This window comes from Cetorhinus maximus, chromosome 19 (assembly GCF_964194155.1).
Source record: "Cetorhinus maximus chromosome 19, sCetMax3.hap1.1, whole genome shotgun sequence".
NCBI lineage: Eukaryota > Metazoa > Chordata > Chondrichthyes > Lamniformes > Cetorhinidae > Cetorhinus > Cetorhinus maximus.
In genome coordinates, this window is record NC_135897.1 from 68,282,311 (window position 1) to 68,308,050 (window position 25,740).

Consider the following 25,740-nt stretch of genomic DNA (forward strand, 5'->3'; position numbering starts at 1 on the left):
TCTATTTTGCCAGGAACACTGGTTGTAGAATTACATTGGGCCAGACCTAACTGTTAGAGCAGCTCCAGCAGTTGCTGTGCACCACGTTAAACTCATAAATCATGGATTATTGCTAAGGAAAATACCTGAACACACCTTATCAATTCTGGCACTTTTTTTTCCCTTCACCTCTCTGGGAGGTAGTCTTGTCCCATCTTAGCATACGTTTCCAGTGGTAGGACTTTGACAAAGTATTCAGTGTGTATTGTATCTCATCAGCAAGTCAGCAAGTTGTGCCTTCTCATAAGCCTGCATTTGTTTTATTTAAGAATGCTAACTTTCAATTTCCAAATGAAAAATATTAATAATAATCCAAAATTGTTGTGCATTGCCTTTCTACAGAAAGCTGCTTGTAATTGTACAGCTGAATTCACTGGTAGCGACTGTCAAACTAAAATTGATCCCTGTCAGACTATCAGCTGTTTCCCAGGAGTAAACTGTTTATCTTCTGGGGTTTGTGGCACCTGTCCCACTGGATTGACTGGGGAAGGCATACATTGCTCAGGTAACCTACTTCTAATGGTCATGTTTCACAAAATATTAAGCAAAATGTATATATTACACAGATAAACACAGTTAACTTCATTCATATTTCCTAACAGATATAGATGAGTGTAAAGATAACAAACTGTGTTCTCTAAATGCAACATGCTTCAACACTGTGAGCGGTTATAACTGTACCTGCAACCCAGGATTTTCAGGTATGTGTAATGCAAATAATAGGTAAAGTAATTACATACATGTTTTTTGTCTAATTATTTAGATTCCTCAAACAAAATGAAGAAAATTCATTAAGTTTACACTTCTGTTAAGTTGAAAATCACAAATTTCTCGGTAAAATATAAATAAAGTATATAAAATTATTTTATATAGGTGCAATTTCATGACACTTATTGTCATACTTAATCATAGTCAAACTTATCCAAATGTTTCCAATTAATTGATTGGGTGAATCCACTTCAAATAAGTTTTGTTTAGATGAATAAATAGTTTGCAAATGTATTCCTAATCTATTTCATTAGAAGAAAAGATAACTCATGAAACAAACAGTTTTTAAAGCTGTCAATCAAGTCATTTTATTTATCAGTCTTTACTAATGCAAAATTAACATTTTAAAGATGGTAAAACATTTTAATAATGGCATAGGCCAGAAATCCTCCCCCACCCCCGCCACTGCTGGGGGGGCTGTGCAGGGGCGGGCGCGAACCCAATCAGCGGCCCCGATCAGGTCCGCGTTGCCATTTTACGTGGGTAGGCCAATTAAGGCCTGCCCATCATGACGCTCGCCTGGAAGCGCTGTGAGCTCCCTGTGTGGGCGGGTGGGGATTCCCTGAATGGCTCCCTACGCTCTTTCGCACATACGCGCGAAAGTGCGCAGAGATCTCCCTGAGGGACGGAGGTGCCTCAGGGAGATTTGTTTCGGTGTTAAACTTCTAAATAAAGAATTATTCAACTTTTGAAACATGTCCCCTCATGTGACAGTGTCACATGAGCTGGGACATGTTAATAAAATTTTGGAAAAAATTTTACTGACATTTTAAGCACTTCATGAAACTTCATCCAACCTGTGAATGAGGTTCCATGAAATATGCGAAGGCCTCCTGGATTCTTGACCTGCCTGCCAACCTTAAGGTTGGACGGGCAGCTCACTTAATTGTTTTAATTAGTTTTTAACAGTACTTAATAGGCCTTTGACAGTACAGCGGGCGCCGGCTTGTGCGCCCGCCAAACTGACAATCTAAATGATGCGCAGTGACGTCGGGACACACGCCCGACATCACCGCGCGTCATTTTACGCGTCGATGAGCAGACCCTGCCCCCACCCCCCCCCCCCACCCCCGCTTGCCAGCGGTAAAATGCTGCCCGTAATTAACAATGCCAGATTTAAATTTGTCAGTGGGGCACAGGCCTGAACTGGTCTATATTATACATCAAATAACAAACTGATTAATAATAACTACAGTGATAAATAGGGGGGAAATTTAATGCCCTGCCCCAAGGCAAGTTTGATTGCAGGATAGACATTTAATCAGGCAGGAGAGTAGCAGGTAGGCACTCTGCTGCCTTTCAGCCTCAATCAAAATTAAGCTTGGGTGCGGGAAGGATGGCCCTCCCAACCCTCCATCGATTAAGGCCCTTAAGTGAGCAATTAACCCAGCAGCAGGCAGGCCCATCGCCACATCGGGAGCCTTAGCAGAAAAACCTGGCAGGTTGCTTTCGGGCTCCAGGGGTGGGGGGCGTCCCATGTTGTCAGCCACCCAGTGCCTGATCAAGGGACCTGGCATTGCGAAGGGAGTGGCCTGCAGAGAGCCATCCCTTGTCCTATCTGCTAACCCCCTCACCTCCCCACAAACCAGCAACCGTTTCCCAACTCTCATGCCACACTGACTCATCTGTTGAGTTGGATCCAGTGCTTGTCCTCGGCTTCTTTAGTGCAGTGTAGTGCCATCAGGAGCCACTACACCTCCTTGCCAGCCTCAGCTCTCAGCAGGCCCACATTGCTGGCCGCTTAAGTGCCTGAGTGGCACTTAATTTGCCATGCTTTCCCTAAAAGAGGCAATGCAGGGCCCTCGTCGGCTCTAAAGTTGGTGGGGGAGACCCCCAATCCCCTCCATTAAATACAGTCCTGAATTTCCACAATATCTGGAGTATAATTCTGGAGTAGAGGGTTTTGCTGAACTCACTTAGTCAAATTTACAGATGATACCACATTATAAAAGATGAGGGGAGGCAGTAACATAATGGTATTGTCACTGGGCTAGTATTCCAGAGACCTAGGGTAATGCTCTGCGGACCTGGGTTCGAATCCAACCACAGCAGATGCTGAATTTGAATTCAGTAAAAATCTAGAATTAAAAGCCTGACAAAACCATCGCCCATTGTCCTATAAGCCCATCTGGTTCACCATTGTCCTTTAGGGAAGGAAATCTGCCATCATTACATGGGCTGGCCTACATGTGACTCCAGACCCAAAGCAATGTGGTTGACTCTTAAATGACTCTGAACAAGGGCAGTTAGAGATGGGCAATAAATTCTGGCCTAGCCAGCCATCCCATGAATGAATAACAAAAAAACAATGCTCTCCAGATCTTTTCTGCACAGAGGTTACAGGAAAAGATCAGTTGAATATATGTAAAAAGTATATGAATAAGAGATAAATACATTTGAGCACTAAAACTCCAGATGTAGGGAGAGGTTTCCAAAATCCCTTGGAAGGGATCAATTGATGGCATTCTTTAAAATTTTGTCTCCTTGAGTTTTCTGTCATTCCAATTTCAGGGTCAATACCAAAAGGAAACTATTAACATATACCTGAAAGAAATACTCCAGGGTGGAACTTGCAGATGGTTTATCTTCAAGTGTTTACATTTATTTTTAAAGTGATAAATTATCATTTTTAAATATGTTTAATTCGCCATCACGTTGCCAGCTTCTTGAATAAACCACCAATGACATCAAGCTAATTGTGGGTTGAAGCAGATTGCTGAAGTTTAAAGAACATAAGAAGGGTAAGAATTTAGGATTAATGTAAATGTTTCAATCCAATTTTCCATTTGTCAGTTCGAGGCAATGGGAAATTCTGCACTGCCATTGATGAATGTGGCAGTTCACCGTGTTCACCCGATGCTACCTGTAGTAACATAACAGGGAGTTTCAGCTGTACATGTAACACAGGATTCACAGGTAAAATAGTCACCAATCTGATCAGTTATAATATGCTCCTTCAAATGGAACGTTCATAATTAAGTTAAGCCAGGCCTCGGAATTGTCCAACCCAATGATACTGCAGTTATTGCTGGAAATATTTTTTTTACCAAATATCCAATGTAAGCTTTTGATTACTAATGAGTTGGTCTCCCGTGACAGTGCTCCAGGTAAATCAAGTGTCAAGCAAATGACTAATTATTGGAGTGTTACACAATGGCCCAGACTTTGCAAAAGTAATGACGATGAAACTATCAGTGTTCGCAGTCATTATTCATTCGCAGTCATTATTTGAAACTGACAGCAACTTTTGAACTCCACTTAAGCACCATTAATCATGGAATTCCAGATGTTACTATCAACATTTCCATGGTTCTGCCTAAGGCCTGCTCTTGAAGTACACCCAGACTGCAATCAATTGAAAATTGCGAACTGAGGGGTACTTGTCCTTTCACACTATTAACCTCACCGTGAAAACATTGAAACATTTACACTTTGTTGAATGAGGTATAACTGGTTTAATTGTGCATGAAATTCATAGTTGCTGCTGAACAGCCTCACTGGCAACGTACCCCCTAAACCTTTTTGGGGGTGCAAGGGTGATTTATTTGAATGTGTGATATCTGTCAATTTTTTTGTGCAGCCAGTAACTTAAAGGGAGAGATTTGTGTGCACTTGAATGTGAGCCTTTGTGTTTCATGCAGCCACATGGCCACATAGCTTAGAGGTAGCATTGCTCACTGGCCCCGAAAAATTAATTGTAGGTTTGTGGAATTGTCAGTATTCCCCATTAAGGTAAGAAATTCAATTTACCTTAAAATTTTAAAAAGGAAGTTTTTTTTTAGCAACTGTCCAACGTACGTTTTTTGATAGCAAATGAGTTGGACTCCTGTGGCAATGCTCCAGTTCTTCAGGCTAGTCTCCTTGGCCCAACCACTAATGCCCCTTTTGAGGAGGAAATCTGTCATCCTTACCTGGTCTGGCCTACATGTGACTCCAGACCCACAGCAATGTAGTTGACACTTAAATGCCCTCTGAAATGGCCTAGCAATAACCTACTCACTGATGCCTAGTTTGGATTCTGCCAGGGCCACTCAGCTCCTGACCTCATTACAGCCTTGGTTCAAAAGATCTGAACTCCCGAGGTGAGGTGAGAGTGACTGCCCTTGACATCAAGGCAGCATTTGACTGAGTGTGGCATCAGGGAGCCCTAGCAAAACTGGAGTCAATGGGAAATCGGGGGGAAAACTCTCCGCTGGTTGGAGTCATACCTAGCACAAAGGAAGATGGTTGTGGTTGTTGGAGGTCAGTCATCTCAGCTCCAGGACATCACTGCAGGAGTTCCTCAGGGTAGTGCCCTCGGCCCAACCATCTTCAGCTGCTTCATCAATGACCTTCCTTCCATCATAAGGTCATAAGTGGGGATGTTCGCTGATGATTGCAGAATATCCAGGCTTGGGTTGACAAGTGGCAAATAACATTCGTGCTACACAAGTGTCAGGCAATGACACAACAAGAGAGAATCCAATCACCGCCCCCTGACATTCATTACCATCACTGAATCCCCTACGATCAACATCCTGGAGGTTACCATTGACCAGAAACTGAACTGGACTAGCCATGTAGCCATGTATAAGAGCAGGTCAGAGGCTAGGAATCCTGTGGCGAGTAACTCATCTCCTGACTCCCCAAAGCCTGTCCACCATCGACAAGGCACAAGTTAGGAGTGTGATTGAATGCTCCCCACTTGTCTGGATGAGCGCGGCTCCAACAACATTCAAGAAGCTTGACACCATCCAAGACAAAGCAGCCTGCTTGATTAGGCACCCCTTCCACAAATGTTCACTCTTCCACAACCAATGAATAGTGACAGGAGTGTGTACCATCTACAAGATGCACTGCAGAAACTCACCAATGCTCCTTAGGCTTCACCTTCCAAACCCATGACCGCTACCATGTCAAAGGACGAGGGCAGCAGACTCATGGGGTCACCACCACCTGGAAGTTCCCCTCCAAGCCAGTCACCATCCTGACTTGGAAATATATCGCCGTTCCTTCATTGTCATTGGATCAAAATTCTGGAACTCCCTCCCTAACAGCACTGTGGATGTACATGCGCCACAGGGGTTGCAGCAGGTCAAGAAGGCAGCTTACCACCACTTTCTCAAGGGCAGTTAGGGATAGGCAATAAATACTGGCCTAGCCAGTGATGCCCACATCCCATAAATGAATTTTTTTTAAAATCAGATGACAACTAATAACCAAAGTGTCACACAATGGCTCAGACTTTGCAAAAGTACTGACAATTAAACTGTCAGTATTCAAAGTCATCATTTCTCTGAAACTCACAGCAACTCCTAGACTCTGCATAAGCACCATTAATCATGGAATACTAAATGTTGCTGTCAGTATTTCCATGGTTCTGCCTAAGGCTCGCTGTTAAAGGACAGCCAGACAGCAATCAATTAGCAAACACAAACTGATTTATCTATCTTAATCCTCTATGTATGCTCCAGTCATTTATTCAACTTCGTAATATTTAATAAGAAGTGAATGAAAAATACTGATTTTTACTTCCTGACATGCTGTTTGTGAGACTACATCAATGTGATTGGCTATTTACCCTGCTTGATGACATTACTTGCTGGACGCCTGCACATCCCCTTGACTTGGCACCAAATTCAAACTATCATTGCAAAAGGGGAAAACCATGCTACAGATATCTTTAGATCCTTCTGGACAACTGTCTTTGAGGTTAGCAGCAAGCAGTGTCACTTCACCATAAAATCCAGTCCAATGTAAGAAATGGTGACCCTGAATTTCCTCAGTGTTCGATAAGGTACCATACGTAAGGCTACTTAATAAGATAAGATAGCATGGTGTTGGGGGTAGTATATTAGCATGGATAGAGGACTGGCTAACTAATAGAAGACAGAAAGTTGGGATATGGGGGCATTTTCAAGATGGCAACCTGTAACTAGTGGAGTGCCTCAGGGATCAGTGCTGGGGCCACAATTATTTACAATATATATTAATGACTTAGATGAGGGATGTAAATGTACTATCGCCAAGCTTGCAGATGACACAAAAATAGGACGGAAGGCAAGTGGTGAGGATGACACAAAGAATCTACAGAGGGATTTAGACAGGTTAAGTGAGTGGGCAAAAACTTGGCAGATGGAATATAATGTGGGAAAGTGTGAGGTTGTGCACTTTGGCAGGAAGAATAGAGGAGCTGAATATTATTTAAATGGAGAAAGACTGAAGAAAGCTGCAGCACAAAGGGATTTGGGGGTCCTCATGCATTAATCCCAAAAAGCTAACATACAAGTTCAGCAGATAATAAGGAAGGCAAATGGAATTTTGGTCTTTATTTCAAAGGGAATGCAGTATAAAAATAGGGAAGTCTTGCTAAAACTAAACAAAGCATTAGCTAGACCACACCTAGCATACTGTGAACAGTTTTGGTACCCTTATCTAAGGAAAGATATACTGGCATTGGAGGCAGTCCAGAGAAGGCTCACTAGGTTGATCCTAGAAATGGAGGGATTTTCTTATGAGGAGAGATTGAGCAGGTTGGGCCTGAAGTTTAGAAGAACGAGAGGTGACCTTATTGAAACATATAAGATTCTTAGGGGGCTTGACAGGGTAGATGCTGAGAGGTTGTTTCCCCTTGTGGTTCTAGGACCAGAGGGCATAATCTCAGAGTAAGGGGGCACCCATTTAAAACAAAGATGAGGAAGAATTTCTTCTCTCAGAGGGTAGTCAACCTGTGGAATTCTTTGCCACGGAGGGCTGTGGAGGCTGGGTTGTTAACTATATTCAAGGCTGAGATAAATTTTTAAATCAGTAAGGGAATCAAGGATTATGGGGAAAAGGCAGGAAAGTGGAGCTGAGGATTATCAGATCAGCCGTGATGTCATTGAATGGCAGAGCAGATTCGATGGGCCGAATGGCCTACTTCTGCTCCTACATCTCATGGTCTTATGGTCTTAAAATTTGGAGTGTAAATCTGGATTACAGGGTTTTCTTCACTTCAAGTGGTCATATTTGCAGATGATACCATACTATGAGGATAAGAGCCAATGAAATCAGGGAGCCACCTCAAATGTTACAAAATGAGATGAGCAAAATATAAATGAATTGGACAAATGAAGATGAGATACATCAGGGCACATTTGTTCTGGGGTGGGGCTGGTAATTGACAAAACCCCCTTGGAAACTACATTATTGGCAACTGTTACATTAACTCCTTGAACTTTCAGTGAGTTTCCTGCCAGAGTAATGGGAAGCTGGATTCTTCCAGAATTTCAGGGAAAATTAGTGTAAGAAGATTATTAACACATACTCAACAAAATAGTCCAGGATGAAGCATGCAGATGGTTTATCTTCATGTGTGTACATCAACTTTTGAAGTGATAAATGATTGTTTTTAAATATTTTTAACTCTCTATGCGGTTGATACTGTCTTGAAATAACCACCAAGAGCATTACGCTCATTGTGGGGTAAAGCTGCTTGCTAAAATTTAAAGAAAGAAGGGTAACAATTTATGATTAAGAGAAACATTTCAATACTAAAATCCAATGTTCCATTTCTCATGCAATTCTTAGCAATGGAATGTTCTGCACTGCCATTAATGAATGTGGCAGTCCACCATGTTCACCCAATGCTATGTGTAGAAACACAACAGAGAGTTTCCGCTGCATATGTAACACAGGTAAATAGTAACCAATTTGATCGGCTATAATATGCTCCTTCAAATGGAACTTCCAAATCTAAGATGTAGCCAAGCTTTTGGTTATTGCAGTTATTGCTTAAAATTTCCTTTTTTCCAAATGTCCAATGTAAATTTTTGTTAACTAACAAGTTGGTTTCCTGTGGATTTGCGCCTAGAGAATCAGATTACAAGCAAATGAACAATGACAAGAATGCTACAGAATGGCCTAGATTTTGCGGAAGGAACGGCAATGAAATTGTCAGTGTTCACCCCTGTCATTATTTCTCTGAAATTGACAGCAACTTCTGGACTCTGCAGATGCACAGTTAAACGTGGGATTGCAGCTGTTGCTGCCAGTCATTTCATAGTTCTCCGAAGGGATTTCTGTTGAAGCAGCTCCAGACTGCAAACAATTAGAAATCAAGGGCTGGTGTGAAATGGTCCTTTTATGCTGTTAGTCTCACTGTAAAACCTTTAAAATTTAGACAATGTTGAATTAGGCATAACTGGATTTTTAACATTGTATGAAATTCATAATTGCTGCTGAATACCTCACTGATAACATATCTTGCATTTTATTTGATTGTGAGGGCAATTTGTTTGAGTGAATTATCCGTTTAAATTTTTTGGCACAGCCACAGATATGTGGTAACTGTCAGGGACTGAGTTCTGCACAGCCAGTGTGGGAAATTTTTGGTTGCTGTGCAGGCACATAGCTGTACAGCTTAGAGGGAGCATTGCTCTCTGGTGCCAAAAAGCTGATTATATATTTGTGGAATTGCTAAATTTCTCCATTACGATAAGAAATTCCATATAACCTTTTCTAAAAAGTGTAAGTTTATTTATGATATTTGGCTTCTACCTTAATCCCATATGTGTGCCCCAATCATTTATTTCTCTCTCTGCAAAATTTAAGTAAAAGTAAAGGTTAATTAGTGTTTTTTTACTGATTTTCTGCCTGTGAGAATTCCTCAATCTGATTGGCTGCTTACCTGCCATGACATTACTGTCGCTGAAGGCCTGGAGATCTCCTAGAATGGGTGCCAGATTCAAACCAACATTGGGAAAGGGGCAAACCATGCCACAGACATCATTACGTCCAGTGGGAAACTGTCTTCAAGATCAGTGGCGAGCAATGTCATTTCGCCATTGACTGAAAAACCCAGGCCAGTGTAGCAAACGGTGACCCTAAATTTCCTCAATTGGTTTTGATCAGGGCAGAGAGGCAGGGGGAACTGGGAAAACCCCCAGAGAAACTCCATTAATGTCAGTTTTCTAACTCTTCCCTTATTTCTGCCAGAATTACAGGAGCCTGAAAAAACCCATGTGAAGGGGCAATTAGTGTAAGGACATTATTAACATATACCTAAAGAAATAGTGCAGGATGAGGCATGCAGATTGTTTTACCTTCAAAAGTTTACATCTACTTTTAAAGGGATAAATAATCATTTCCAAGTATTGTAACTCACTATGAGGTTGCTACCTTTACAAATGAGCCAACAAGAGCATCAAGCTCACTGTGGGGTAAAGCCTCTTGCTGAAATTTAAAGAACATAAGAAGGATCAGAATTTAGGATTAATGTTAATTCAATACTAAAATCCAATGTTCCATTTTTCACACAATTCTAGACAACAGATTGTTCTGCACTGTGATTGATGAATGTAGCAGTCTACTGTGTTCACCCAACGCTACCTGTGGTGACACAACAGGGAATTTCAGAAGCGTATGTAATGAAGGTCTCACAGGGTAAAAGAGTAACCAATTCTGATCAGCTATAGCATGTTCTTCTATGTGGAACTTTCATAATTAAGTTAACCCAGACCTCAAGAGGTAGCCAATTCGAAAGATATGGCACCTATTGCTTGAAATTTTCTTTTTCCAAATGAACAGCATAAACTTGTTAACTAAGTACTTGTTACACTCTGGCATTACTCCTAGAAAATCAGATGACAAGCATATTATTAATGTTAGGACTATCATAGATTGTAAGACCACAGTGATCCTAAATTCTCTGAAGAGCTGGAGTGTAATTCCAATTAGTTTGGTTCACAGAGCAACAGTAGAGCCAGGACCCAGAGGTGCTGGATCTCAGCTCCAAAGGGAAATAAAAAGGGAATTTCCACAGGCAGGAGAAATGGTTCATCTCATAGATTTCCTGAATGCTTAACTTGTTCTTCACTCGAGTGCTCATCAACATGACTTAACAGTACCTGATATCCTACAGTTCAATTAAAAATAAAGGGCATTGTCATTGAGAGAACTTCTAGCAATGGTTGATCAAGTTAGTAAGAAATGCTACACTCGGTATCGCAGATGGTCTTCTAATGTTGGTTTAATGTGAGTTGATAGAGCAATATGGAGGGGGTTTTGCGCAACTCCAGTATGTATTATACCAAACTTGGAACTGCTTGATGCTGACATTGAGTAGCATTGTACACGGAATTCTTCTTAATCGAACTGAATTACTGTAAGACTTTGCTGTCCCCTCAGTACTTCAAAACAAGGCTATTTATATGTGGATATGTTGCATATGTTCCTCCTTGTCTGAAATATTGTGAGAACCACAGTGTGTTATATTTTCCATCCTAACAAAGTGATTTCTTTTGCAAACTGAAGAAACGCAGTCAAATATATATTTATATAAAAGGAAAAGCAATGAATTAGTTAAATAAAAATTGAAAACAAGCATTATTTTACAATACCCATCTGCATCTATTTAAAATACTAATATTTATTATATTCATTTAATTTTAATACTTTGAACTGCCCTACTTTAGGAACTGGTACAACCTGCTTTCCATTGCCTGATTCATGTAGCTCTTACCAGGGGCATTTCTCATTCTGCAGTAATGGAGGAACCTATGTACTCAACCCTGCCAATGGCTGCAAACCATTCTGCCAATGTCCAAGTCAGTTCAAAGGAGAGAAGTGCACGGAGGCAGAACTTGTGTTCTTTGCACAACCTTTGCCAAGTATGTTTAAATATTTGATGTATTGTAACTTCAGAAAAAAGGTTGTAATTCCATCTCATTATTATTAAATAATTGTCAACACAAGTAGGACTTTCTCATTGTTTTAAAATATGAGTCAGATATTTGCTTTTTGCTTAAGAAGTAGATGGTTATAAAATTAAACTGATAATAGAAAGAAGGAGTTGTCATTATAAAGCACATTTCACATATTCAAGATGCCTGTAGTGGCTTCACAGCCAATTAATTACTTTTGAAGTACAGTCATCTTTGTTTCAAAGGCAGACACTGTAGTCAGGTTAAATACAGCAAGGATCTACAAACAGCAAATGAGAGTAATTACTTTGTTAATGAAACATGCTAGTATCCAGATAATCTACAGTGCAACAGAATATATTTTATTTGTTTACATTAGATTGAACATCTTTAAATATTTCCTATAGAGAAATACTGTAGAAATACTTAAGAACAGTGTGATTAAATCTATTTATGAATGTGTTTTGATCTTGTGTTATCACAAATAAGTACAAATGTCTCAAATATATCTCAAATATCTCATGAAGCCCCTTGGGATGTTTAATTACATTGAAGGCACTGTATAAATATACTGTTTTTTGTATGATATCCTACTTAGAAGATCTATTCTTCTTTGCCTATTATAAATTTGTCCAATTCAGACGTTATAATTTTATCAAAAATTATCACAGTCACAACAAGCTACATGGAACTGAAAAATTGTTACATTACATTTTCTCCCCATATTCAAAATTCTAACAGAGAGTTTTTTTTTCATTGTATTTTTTGTTTATATTCCATAATGGAGCTTTTTCCTGCTAGCATGATGAAAAAAGCATCTTATGGTGCAGAGGAAACACAAGAGGCTTGTTTCATTTCTAAATCATTCAATAGTATCATTTTATAATGGAATTTAATACATTCATGACTATTGAGGATTCGGTTTCAAACACTCTAGACTTAGACTGGTCATGAGCTATCAATATAATATTGTTGTAATGTCACAAAGGTACTGCTTGGAGATTGGAATTGGACCACGTTACCTTATAGGAGCAATGAAAGAACTTTACCTTATCTAATAGAAGTTTGCTTTGTGAGTGGGTGAACAGTAGAAAAAAATCATCACATGTCAGGATTTTCTTCCTTTACTTCAAGTAGCAACTACACATGCAAAAGCATTATTAAATATCAATTGTGAGAAAATATATTTTGATTTCTTTTCAGCTATTCCAAAGAGATCTGTCACTATTACATTGAAAGTACAAGATGTTGGTGTGAGTGTCTTAAATGACAGAAACAGTACAGCCTACAAATCTCTGACACATACCACTGCAGAAAAGGTATGATCTGATTTTTCATTGCTTGTTAAACATATGCTTTGTGAAAATCAATGGGGCTTCAACAAACTAGGCACAAGTAAATTGTTGTCAGGCAATAAATTCTTACAGGTGTTCACTAATATTCTAGAAATTCTTACTGTAATGCTCACTTTTACTCTTTCTAATGTCAGCAGAGAGTGGGCATGAATTATTTCTCAACATTTTAAATGGAGCCCATATTTGGAAGCCAGTGAATAAAGTTGAAACTAGTGCATTTCAATTGACCCTAGGCTGACAACAACAAAGGAACAGACAGTATAACTTGGGTCAACTGACCATTGCAGTATACAGGTATCAGCTCTGAAAATATGGCGATCAACAATTGGCATCTTCAAAAAAAGCTATATGACTTATGTTGAGAAACGCAAACAAGAGTTACGGAGATATTTAACACCATGGCCGGGATTTTCCGGTCCCGTTGTGGGAGGACCCACCGCGGGAGACTTGGCGGCCCAGCCAAAAGTCCACTGATTTTCGGCGGGACCAGATGACCCCGGTCGCAGGTGGGGCCTGAAAACCCCGCCCTATGTGATTAGGTTGAATTTGAATGGAAGGTAATATCCATTAAGTCAGAGATCAACAGCCCATGATAAGAATGAGGCCTGTTTAGAACGGGCTTTTCAGTCAGTTTTCTCATTTTTTATTTTTCTTGCCTTGACTATTTTTTATTGGAATATGCACATTGTCCCCAATGAAACACTGGAGCCTAAATGAAATATAAGCTATTATGTTTTCCAGCTTCAGTTACAACAGTTCATTGGTTTAACCACGCTGAAGTAACAATTAGGTTCTAAACTTTTCTACCCGGCTATGTGGAAAACCGCCCAGGTATGTCCTGTACACAAAAAGCAGGACAAATCCAACCCGGCCAATTACCACCCCATCAGTCTACTCTCCATCATGATTAAAGTAATGGAAGGGGTCAGCAACAGTGATATCAAGCAGCACTTGATTAGCAATAACGTGCTCACTGAGGCCCAGTTTGGTTTCCACCAGGGCCACTCAGCTACTAATCTCATTACAGCCTTGGTTCAAACATGGACAAAAGAGGTGAGCCCCCAAAGTGAGGTGAGAGTGATTGCCCTTGACACCAAGACTGCATTTGACAGAGTGTGGCATCAAAGAGCCCTAGCAAAACTGGAGTCAATGGGAATCAGGAGGAAAACTCTCTGGTTGGAGTCATACCTAGCACAAAGGAAGATGGTTATGGTTGTTGGAGGTCAGTCATCTCAGCTCCAGGGCATCACTGCAGGTGTTCCTCAGGGTAGTGTCCTAGGCCCAAGAATCTTCAGCTGCTTCATCAATGACCTTCCTTCCATCATAATGTCAGAAGTGGGGATGTTCGCTGATGATTGCACAATGTTCAGCACCATTCGCGACTCCTCAGATACTGAAGCAGTCCATGTACAAATGCAGCAAGACCTGGACAATATCCAGGCTTGGGTTGACAAGTGGCAAGCAACATTTGTGCCACACAAGTACCAGACAATGAACATCTCAACAAGAGAGAATCCAACCATCACCTCATGATGTTCAATGGCATTCCCACCACTGTATCCCCCACTATCAACATCCTGGTGGTTACCATTGACCAGAACTGGACTTGCCATATAAAAACATTGGCTACAATAGCAGGTCAGAGGCTAGGAGTACCTCATCTCCTGACTCCCTTTAGCCTGTCCACCATCTACAAGACACAAGTCAGGAGTGTGATGGAATAATCCCCACTTGCCTGGACAAGTGCAGCTCCCACAACACTCAATAAGCTTGACACCATCCAGGAAAAAGCAGCCTACTTGATTGGCACCCCTTCCACAAACATTCACTCCTTCCACCACTGACACGCAGTGGCAGCAGTGTGTACCATCTACAAGATGCACTGCAAGAATTCACCAAGGCTCCTTAGACAGCACCTTCCAAACCCACGACCACTACCACCTAGAAGGACAAGGGTAGCAGATAGGTGGGAACACCACCACCTGGAAGTTCCCCTCCAAGTCACTCACCATCCTGACTTGGAAATATATCACCGTTCCTTCACTGTCGCTGGGTTAAAATCCTGGAACTCCCTTCCTAACAGCACTGTGGGTGTATCTACCCCACATGGACTGCAGCAATTCAAGAAGGCAGGTCACCACCACCTTCTCAAGGGCAACTAGGGATGGGGCAATAAATGCTGGCCCAGCCAGTGAAGCCCACATCCTGTAAATTAATTTTTAAAAAACTTCAATTATTTGTGTTATAAGTTAAGCCAGTGTTCCCATCCAGTTCCTATCATTGATGGGACCCCATCAACTCACCTTGGGCTTACCACTGAACAGTTGGTATGTTCACTGAGTCATGCAATCAGGAGTATACTGGGCCCTGCCCGCAGCTGTCACCAATGCCCCTGCTGCCAACATTCCTGTGGCTCAAAACTGGTCCGTTTGGCATCCACAGCTGACCAGTTGGACTCAAATGAGGCTCAGGCCTTAGAACCTTGGCTCCAGTGGTCTGTCCAAAAGTAAAAAGCTACCATCTCTGTGTTTTCCAACAAAACATTAGAACGGGAAATAGTTTATATTTTTTCTAGCAAATGCTTGGTTTGGCTAACTGTTGCATGGTGTACAATGCATAGTGCAGTAACTACAAGGTGTGATGTAAGTTTTTATTGTAGGTGATGCCTTTTTACATATCTAATTTTAAAATGGGATGATTTTAAAGAATCTGATTGTTTCTGAAAGATTATACAAAGAGTATGTAATAAGTTTTACAATTACAATATTAATTTACCTGATAATTCAGGCAATCGTTATGTTCTAAGATTTAACATGAAGATAAACATTTAGCTAACTGTTCCATTAAATTTCTTAGGTCCTTGGACTTCTGCGTAACATAGAACATTTTTCTGAAAATTTGGAATATGTTTTCTGGTTGGTACAGTTTAAGCTTTGATCAATATATATTTGTGTCTATTCTAAAAACAGTAAAAGTTAGAAATATTTTTCAAGTCAAACATGGGCAAGGAAACCTCATATTGATCTCCACATACTACATCCCCCCCCACCCCCCGCACCCAACTGATGAATCAGTACTTCTCCATGATGAACACCACTTGGAAGAAGCACTTAGAGTGACAAGGACACAGAATGCACTCTGGGTGGCAGACTTCAATGTCCATCGCCAAGAGCAGCTTGGTAGCACCATTCCTGACTGAGCTAGCTGAGTCCTAAAGGACATAACTGCTAGATTGGGTCTGCAGCAAGTGGCGAGGGAACCAACAAGAGGGAAGGACATACTTGACCTCATCCTCACCAACCTGCCTGCTGCAGATGTATCTGTCCATGACAGTATTGGTAGGAGTGACCACCGCACGGTCCTTGTGGAGACGACATCCCGTCTTCACATAGAAGATACCCTCCATTATGTTGTGTGGCACCATGGTGATGGGATAGATTTCAAACAGATCTTGCAACTCCAAACTCGGCATCCATGAGGCACTGTTGGCCATCAGCAACAACAGAATTGTATTCAACCACAATCTGTAACCTCATGGCTAGGCATATCCTCCACTCTACCATCACCATCAAGCTGGGGAATCAACCCTGGTTCAATGAAGAGTGCAGCAGGCATACCTAAAAATGAGGTGTCAACCTGGTGAAGCTACAAAACAGGACTACTTGCATGCCAAACAGCAAAGCAGCATGCAATAGACAGAGCTAAGTGATCCCACAGTCAATAAATTAGATGGAAGTTCTGCAGTCCTGCCACATCCAGTCGTAAATGATGGTGGTCAATTAAACAACTAACTGGAGGAGCAGGCTCCACAAATATTTCCATTCTCAATGATGGGGAGCCCAGCACATCAGTGCAAAAAACGAAGTTGAAACATTTGCAGCCATCTTCACCCAAAAGTGTCGAGTTGATGATCTATCTCAGCCTCCTCTTGAGATGCCCAGTATCACAGATGCTAATCTTCAGTCAATTCAATTCACTCCATGTGATATCAAGAAATGGCTGAAGGCACTAGATACTGCAAAGGCTATCGGCCCTGACAATATTCCGGCAATAGTACTGAAAACTTGTGTTCCAGAACTAGCAGCACCCCTAGCCAAGCTGTTCCAGTACAGCTACAATACTGGCAGCTACCCGACAATGTGAAAAATTGCCCAGGTATGTCCTGTCCACAAAATACAGGACAAGTCCAACCCATCCAATTAGTGCCCCATCAGTCTACTCTTGAACATCAGCCAAGTGATGGAAATTGTCATCAACAGTGCTATCAAGCGGCACTTATTCAGCAATAACCTGCTCATTTAGGCTGAGTTTAGGTTCCACCTGGACCACTCAGCTCTGGACTGCATCACAGCCTTGGTCCAAACATGGACAAAAGAGCTGAACTCAATAGGTGAAGTGAGAGTGACTGCCCTTAACATCAAAGCAGCAATTGACCGAGTGTGGAGCCCTAGCAAAACTGAAGACAATTGGAATCAGGGGGAAACTCTCTACTAGTTGGAGTCATACCTAGCACAAAAAAAGTAATTTGTGGCTGTTGGAGGTCATTGTTCTCAGTCCCAGAACATCGCTGCAGGAGTTCCTCAGTGTAGTGTCTTAGGCCCAACCATCTTCAGCTGCTTCATCAATGACCTTCCCTCCATCATAAGGTCTAAAGTGTGGATGTACAATCATCAGTGAACAATGTTCAGCACCATTCGTGACTCCTCGGATACTGAAGCAGTCCATGTCCATATGCAGCAAGACCTGGACAACATTCAGTCTTGGGCTGGTAAGTGGCAAATAACATTCATGCCACAAAAGTGCCAGTCAATGACAATCTCCATCAAGAGAGAAGCCAACCAGCTCTCCTTAACACTTAATGCAATTACCATAGCTGAATCCTCCTCTATCAATGCCCTGGAGTTACCATTGAAAGAAACTGAACTGGATCAGCCATTCAAATACTTTGGCTACAAGAGCATGTCAGAGGCTGGGAATACTGAGAGTAATTCACCTCCTGACTCCCCAAAGTCTGTCCACCATCGACCAGGTTCAAATCAGGAGTCTGATGAAATACATTCCACTTGCCCAAATGAGTGTGGCTCCAACAATGCTCAAGAAGCTTGACACCATCCAGGACAAAGCAGCCTGCTTGATTGGCACCCCATCCACCACTGTAAATATTCTCTCTCTCTACCACTGACGCCCAGTGGCAGCAATACATGTGTACCATCTACAAGGTACACTGCAGCAATTCCTCAAGGCTCCTGCGACAGCAAATTCCAAATTTGTGACCTCTACCACTTGAAGGACAAGAGCAGCAGATGCATGGCAGCACTACCACAAGTAACTTTCCGTCCAAACCACACAACATCCTGAATTTGAATGTTATTGTCGTTCTTTCACTATTGCTGGGTCAAAATCTTGAAACTCCCTTGCTTACAGTACTGTGGACGTACCTACGCCACATGGCTGGCAACTGTTCAAGAAGACAGCCCACCACCACCTTCTCGAGGGCAATTAGGGATGGATAATAAATGCTGGCCTAGCTAGCGATGCCCACATTATGGGATGAACTTTTCCCTCGTTGGGCGGGCGCGCACCCGACCCGAAAGAGTGTAAAATGACACGCGATGACATCGGGTGAGCGCCCAATGTCATCGTGCAATCGCGCGATATTTCAATTGGTAGGTGCGCGTGGGAATCAGCAGCTCAGCCGCTGGCAATTAAGCGGCCTATTAAGGCCCTTAGTCAATTAATTGATTGGAAGTTTTCTCTGCCCATCCAACTGTTTGGCTGCATTTTTGGCGAAACCTCATCCACGGGCAGAATGAGGTTTCGACCAGTGATTTAAAAGAAAACTTGTAACACTCCTATTTAACATGTCCTTGCTCATGTGACAGAGTCACATGAGGGGACATGTTTTTCATTATTTTAAATATTTTTATTGTTAAAAATCTTCACCTCCCTGAGGCACAGAGCTGCCTCAGGGAGCTTTTACTGCACACACCCCTGCTAATGCGCACACCTCCACGCTCGCGCTCCTCCCACCCCCCTCCCCCCACCCTGGCAGTGCTGAGCGCTGCAGCGCGCGTTTCACGCTGGCTGCCCGTTAATTGGCCAGCTAGCGTGAAATCATCGTCAGCTTCGCGACCGCTCCCGGGACTGCCCACCTGCCGTGCCCGCCTGACGAGGGCAGAATTCTGCCCCATGCGAAAGAATGAAGTCATATTTATCCTTCACTTATGGCTTTGAGTTCAAATTCAGCCCATGAATGAGAGCAAATAATTACTAGATTGGGTTTTAAAGTAATATGTTTTTTTAAAATTTGTTATTTATATACCCCATGCATTTGTTATCTTGCTTTTATAATTTTCTCAAAGCCATTCTGGTATGCTGCAGGTTTATCTACAGATATACTTCAAATAAAAACCCACATAGGATTTCCTGATTTGATTGTATTATCTCTCATCCATAAATTAATTCCACTGATTACGTATGCCTCTTATTAGCCTTTCAGCAGGCAATCCATGCCCTAATTTACACGACTGAAGAAGCTTTTGGAAAATTCAGGGATTAGATGTTTAATGAGAAGCATATCACAGGGTTGTCACAAAGAAGTTGGAAAAAATATTTCCTCATGGAGGATTTTTAAAACATTTAGCACAAGTTACCATTGGATCAACAAATATAACATCACTTAAAAGGGAATTTGATGGATATTCGTAAAGTCGAAGTATAAGAGGATATGAGGAAAGGGCAAGGAAACCAGTTTAGATTAAGCATCTTTAGTTGAAGTTTTAACATAGGAACAGGCATGATGGGCAGAATGACCTCCTTCTATGCTATAATTTATAAGCTTCTGGATCAATGAAATCAGTGGTGAAAAATTTAAAACTCCAAATATAGAAAGGTCAGAACAATGTACAGCCATGTAAACATGAGTAACAGTTGCCGAACAATTTATGACACAAACTAGGCTTAAATTTCTAAGAAGAAACACCATAGGACCTTATCCACTCTTGTTTAGTACTAGCTGCCTAATACCATACCATGGAATATTATTGAGTGGATGAAATCTTGCAACAATTCTTTTCACTTTTGTCTGTGGGGTGGAAGCAAAAGAATGCTTTAGATGGTATCATGATCTATAAAGTGTAAACCTGGTGACTGGTGTGGTTTATGCATTTGTATCATTATTTTTCCTGCAGACCTAAAATACTGGATAAATATAAACATTGACATGTCTGGTTATAGAAAAGGTGTTGAGCCAATATTTCTAAAACATTTTTATTGATGTGTGTAATGTTGTCTACAATGAGGGAATTCCCTGAAGTCCACTCATCACACTGATACTATCCCCTAATATTTTAAAGCCAGATTGTTCAGGCATCTGCCTAATTTAGCTGGAGGCCTCTTCAATAGAAAGGCTTCTAACCAGTAGAAGCTGCTGAACACCCAGTGTAAGTCCTGCCGGAGAAATTGAAAACAATTTTGTGGGACTAGGAGGAGCAACAAATGCTGGGCTATTGTCATTGCAGGGCCTCCCCTCTTCACCCCCTTTCATCATCCCCAACCCCCTAAACCCCTCCCAGATCTTTGCCTCTCCCTGGCATTGTGTGCTGTCTTCTCCAAAAGGAGAGGAAGCAGAGTTATGAGTGTTAGAAATTTATTATGTGAAGATGAGGGAAGCACAACATTTGTACAGGCTGTGTGTGAGGCATGGGTACAAGAGGAAAATAGGATGAGGGTGAGTTTGAGTGTTGTCTGCCTAGATGAATATGTAAAGATGTCCTGGAGAGAGGCGAATGAATAGAGCTGCAAGGTATGTTGACCTGCAACGTGCTTCATAGTAGAATGCTGGGTTAGTCAGTGTGTCAGGGTTGCCAGCCGAATGTGTCACGCCACTCACCTTTCCTGCCCTCCCAAGTCCCAGCTTGTCTCCAGCTTGGAATGACTACACTCTGTTGCTGACTTCCTTGGCCTCATCCATCCAAACTTGAACAGGTTGTCCTCTTCTTCCAATCATTGGGAAAGGTCACTTTACTTCAGTCCCTTAGATTCCAGAGCAGCACCTCCAGGTAAGAATGAGAGACCTGAGAGCAGCCTTCATGGGTTTCCTCTCCATTCTATGACTGCTGCAACCTCAGGACTCCATGTCTAATGAAGATCTCTAATCTTTAATTTGTGTTAAAAATATGAAGGGAGATGACATTCACTCAACTGGAGCTGGAAACTGGGAAAGGGCCAATAGGATTTAAACCTGGAGCACCATGTCTGTTTCAGCCTTTCTAACTGATGCTAGGGTGCCTTGAAATAGAAACCCTTCCTTTGACATCATCTCAACCAATTCTGCATCATCTCAACCAAGTCTGGGCATCATACTTTAGCAAGGATGCAAACACTTTAGAGAAAGTGCAGAAACAGTTTCCAAGAATGATTCCGAGGGTGTGGATTTTAGTCACGTGGATAAATTGGAGAAGCTGGGATTGTTCTCCTAAAAGGAAAGAATGTTGAAAGGAGATATTTTAGAGGTGTTCAAAATCGTGAAGGGTCTAGACAGATTAGATAGAGAGCAACTGTTTCCATTGGCAGAAAGGTTGAGAACCAGGGAATAGATTTAAAGTAATTGGCAAAAGAATCAAAGACAACACAAGGAAAAACTTTGTTACACAATGAATGTTTAGAATACTGCCTGAAAGGCTGATGGAGGCAGACTCAATCATGGCTTTCAAAGGGGAATTGGATAAGCGCCTGAAAAGAAAACTTTTGCAGGGCCTCGGGGGAAAAAGGTGGGGAGAGAGGGACCAGCTAAATTGCTCTTGCAGAGAGCCAGCATGGATTGATGATCAAATGGCCTCCTTCTGTACTGTAACCATTCTATGATTCTATGATAATATGTAAACAACTTGACTAATTTATTTCTCTACTGCACACCAACAGGCCAAGCGGAAAAATAGTAGTCATTACTGTTGTGTCATATTTCAATTACAATGGAAATAAGACAGTAATTGATTTCCTAAATGAAGAGTTACATGATAAAATTCTGACTGCTTTTAATGGCAAACGACTGTTTACACGTGCTCTGAATGCTGATAATATTACTTTTGAACGATTAAATGAAACGGACGTTCAAAATAAAGCTAACTGTAAGTGTAAGATTTTGACATTTGATAGGTGATATATGATAACAATGCTTATCTGATTTATTTAAAATTGGCTTTGGTGTCCAGCTAGCCCCGGGGCTAATACAACAAGCCCCAAACAACATTAATTAGAGATAAAGCTCAATAAAAGCATATTGTCAAATAAATCCATCAACAGTTTATCAAAGTGTATTATGTGTGGATTTCTATTTTGAAAGAATCAGGAATGTCAGATAAATTACAAAGCAACCCAAAATATCAAAACAGAGAGTAGCAATATAGACGCAATAGATTAATGACTGTGTTAATAATTTTTCAAATGTCCAGCATTTTAAAAAAAAATCCTTAGTCTGTTTCCTTTGCTCTTATCCAGAAAGCCTGAAAATGACCAACCCTCCAACGATTGTTTCAACATATAATTTAATTGTTTCTCTTTCCTAAAGATTAGCATTAATATTTACCATAATCCAATGCCTAAACAATATTTGAATTTACTCACTGGCTAAAAATATTGACTGATTTCTTTCTCATTTCAGTATCATACAGTGAATTACTGGATTACTTCAGCTGTAACAACACAGAATTTGCTGGTTACGTGCTGCAATGGGTTGACCAAATTGGAGTGGTTTGCCAATCTCCCTGTGGAATAAACTACTGTCTCAATGAGGCAAAGTGCCAACATCTGAGAACAGGACCTTTGTGCGAGTATGAAATCCATTTATTTTAAAGCATTGAATGCTTTTTTACCAAAGTACAAGGAAATTGTATTTATTTGCATGCATGGCATCATTGCAACATGTGACAACCTCATACTATAAAGTATTATCTCAAAATGTGCTCATATCGTTTATTTATAGTCTTCTTAAAATAATTGAGCTTTTCCTCGATAAGTACTTCTCCCAAATAAAAAGTGAAATGAAAAGTGCATTCCACACCTCTCCCTCAAAATATAATCCTCACACTTTTATAGGTTATTCAACATTCTATTCAGTGAAACCTATCCACCAAAGTAAAAACTAGGAATTACTGGAAATAGTCAGCAGGTCAGGCAGAGAGAAGAAGGGGTGGGTTGGGGTGGGGTGGGGCAAGGCGGGGAGGGGAGCGGTTAACATTTCTAGTCTATGATCCTTCATCAAAACCCCACCAATCATTTCTCAGATACCTCTGGGTTATCTCAGAAAGATTGGCAGATGGTGCATATGCATCATTTCCTAGAATACTTCTTCAATTTCTGCAGATCTGCATTAAGCCCAAGAAAGTCTCTCAAATTGTTCTCACTTAACATGTCAACTTAAAAAATCTGGGATTGTTTTATTTCTGTTCGATGAATGTTTGATTTTGTTTAGGCAGCTAACCCTGCCTGAAAATTTTAATATCATTTTTACTTTCAAATGTACCCAATGCTCTCAATTACAATTTGACATCAAAAGTTCTAATTTGGAATGAATTTGACATCAAATTTGATAATGCGCTCAAAACCACCCATTGCACTCAAAACTATCCAGCGTGTTGAAAGCCATTAAATGAACTCAGCAACCTGCATTGAAAAATACAAGGAAGTTAATTACCTAAATAAAATCTGAACTTATTCAGTTTTATATTTAGTCCATAAAAATTGTTCTGAGAGCACCAACTGCTCCCAATCGGTTCTTAATTCAAAACTTTCTCCACCCCCCCCCCCCACCCCCCTCAGTCTCAAGGCCTAAACACACTCTCTCCCCCCAGTCTCAGGGTCTAAACGCTCTGATGTTAAATGATAGCTAAATGATTATTTTTGAGTGCAACTGATATCAAATGGGCGCAAATGAACGCTGTTGAATGCAAATGATGTCAATTTTTTCAGGTAGGGAAGTACACAGATTTATTCGTTCCATAAAATTTAAATTAAGCATACACACAACTGAAAATTGTTGGGAAGGCTTTCTAAAGTTTTCAGAAATGGCTCAGACATAATGAGACAAGAAGGTAGTTAAAGTAGTTCTCATATGGACCTCCTAGTTTAGAACAGGTCTTCACATATTGCATTATATACCATTAAACTAACAAATTTGCCTAGTTGTTCAGTCTGCATGTTGCAGGAACAACCTAGTTCCAAAAATGAGAATCCCTAGTGGCTGTTCTATCCAGAGTGAGAAAGAGTAATGTCCTCGGGAATGGCTATTGTGGTACCCACCATGGGATCCAAGCTAGGATTTGGCCTAGTCCATTAAGAAAATGAAAGTGGGTGGGACTTTCCAGCCCCACCCACCACCGGGATTGTCCAGTCCTGCCGAAAGTCAATGGATTTTTGGCTGGGCCACCGAATCTCCCGTGGCGGGTCCCACCACGGCAGGGTTGGAAAATCCCATCTACTTTCTACTTGTAACTCATTTACAATGGGAGTCATTGTATTTGAGAGGCTATGGAAACTCCTGAACTTGGGAGACCTTGCTCACCTGCATTTCTTCATCCAGCCCCTTGTCCTATGTGACAAGCGCCTTGTTTGAGGTGATGGAGACTTCACCCTCCACGCCTCCGCAACAAAAGCCATGGGGCAACATTTTCCCCCCATCAGGGGGGGTGTGCGGGAGTGGGCGTGGGCGGGCGCATTCCTGATCGGCGCTCCCGGTCAGGGGCATGCCGCCATTTTATGTGATGTCCACTCGGAAGCGCTGTGTGCTCCCTGTGCAGGCCAGGGGGAGGGATTCCCTGAGCCGGGAGTGCGCTCTTTCGTGCACGCGCGCAAAAGAGCGCACAGGTCTCCCTGAGGCAAAGTGCTGCCTTAGGGAGATCGGCTCAAATATGAAAAGCAGTTTAAAAGATAGAAATAAGTTTTACTGAGATGCCCCCTCATGTGACACTGTCACATGAGTTGGGACACGTCCATAACTTTTATTATAAAATATTCTGAAATTTTTAAATCCCTCATGAAACCTTATCCCACCCGTGGATGAGGTTTCATGCTTTTTCAGAAGCCCGCCAGGGCTCCCAGCCTGCCCGCCAACCTTAAGGTTGGACGGGCAGGTCCATTAACTGGCTTAATTAGTTTTTCAAAGGCCTTAAGTGGCTATTGACAGTTCGACGGGCGCGCAGCCGACTTGGCTGCGCGCCCGCCGAACTCAAAATCCAAATGACACGGGGTGACATCGGGACCCACGGCCGACGTCACCCCATGTCATTTTACGCATCAGCGAGCGGACCCCGCCCCCCTCTCGTCGACCAGAAGATGCAGCCCATGGGGAATTCTCAAGCTTTACATTTCCAAATTATAGTTTACATATCTAATCGTACTCACCAAACCCTGAAAATGGAAATAGTAATTAAATTCATGTTGTATCATTGTTCTGGTAGAGTTTTATGACCAGTGCCCTTGATATGGTTATAGCCTCAACAAAAGCTTCCCAAGAGATGTACGATAGAAATATCTTGTTCTGTGGTATTTCAATGATATCAATGCCTAATGCTGTTCACTGTTTACTTCCAGATGTGTTCCACGCACAATTTATTCAAGTTACGGTGATCGCTGTGAAGAACTATCCATAGAGCTCAGGGCATTTTTTGGCATTCTATTTGGAGCCTTAGCTTTGATGTTGGCCATATTTTTCATTGTATGGAAGTGCAAACCACGTGGAAGGGAAAGACTCACAAATGACACAACCAGGTAAAATATATTTTATATCTCTTAGAACATTGCAGGGAATTGTACAAAATGTTGCTACTTTTCCATCTTAGATTGTATGCAAACTTATAATATAATTTTCAAACCTAATACACGCAGTTATGTAACATTTATCACCAAACCACAAATCATGA

The 25,740-nt window shown here is 41.5% G+C and overlaps 1 protein-coding gene across 1 annotated transcript in view; it reads left to right on the forward strand.

Moving 5' to 3' along the window:
- The window catches only part of LOC144693881 (mucin-4-like), a 102,297-nt gene that overhangs the window by 63,817 nt on the left and 12,740 nt on the right, over positions 1-25,740 (forward strand). Inside the window, exons 26-34 of the mRNA XM_078564020.1 lie at positions 382-544; positions 642-740; positions 3,607-3,723; positions 11,241-11,435; positions 12,672-12,787; positions 15,680-15,738; positions 21,746-21,951; positions 22,485-22,653; positions 25,412-25,588. Of these exons, the coding sequence (XP_078420146.1) occupies positions 382-544; positions 642-740; positions 3,607-3,723; positions 11,241-11,435; positions 12,672-12,787; positions 15,680-15,738; positions 21,746-21,951; positions 22,485-22,653; positions 25,412-25,588 (1,301 nt within the window). The remainder of the gene's footprint in view (positions 1-381; positions 545-641; positions 741-3,606; positions 3,724-11,240; positions 11,436-12,671; positions 12,788-15,679; positions 15,739-21,745; positions 21,952-22,484; positions 22,654-25,411; positions 25,589-25,740) is intronic.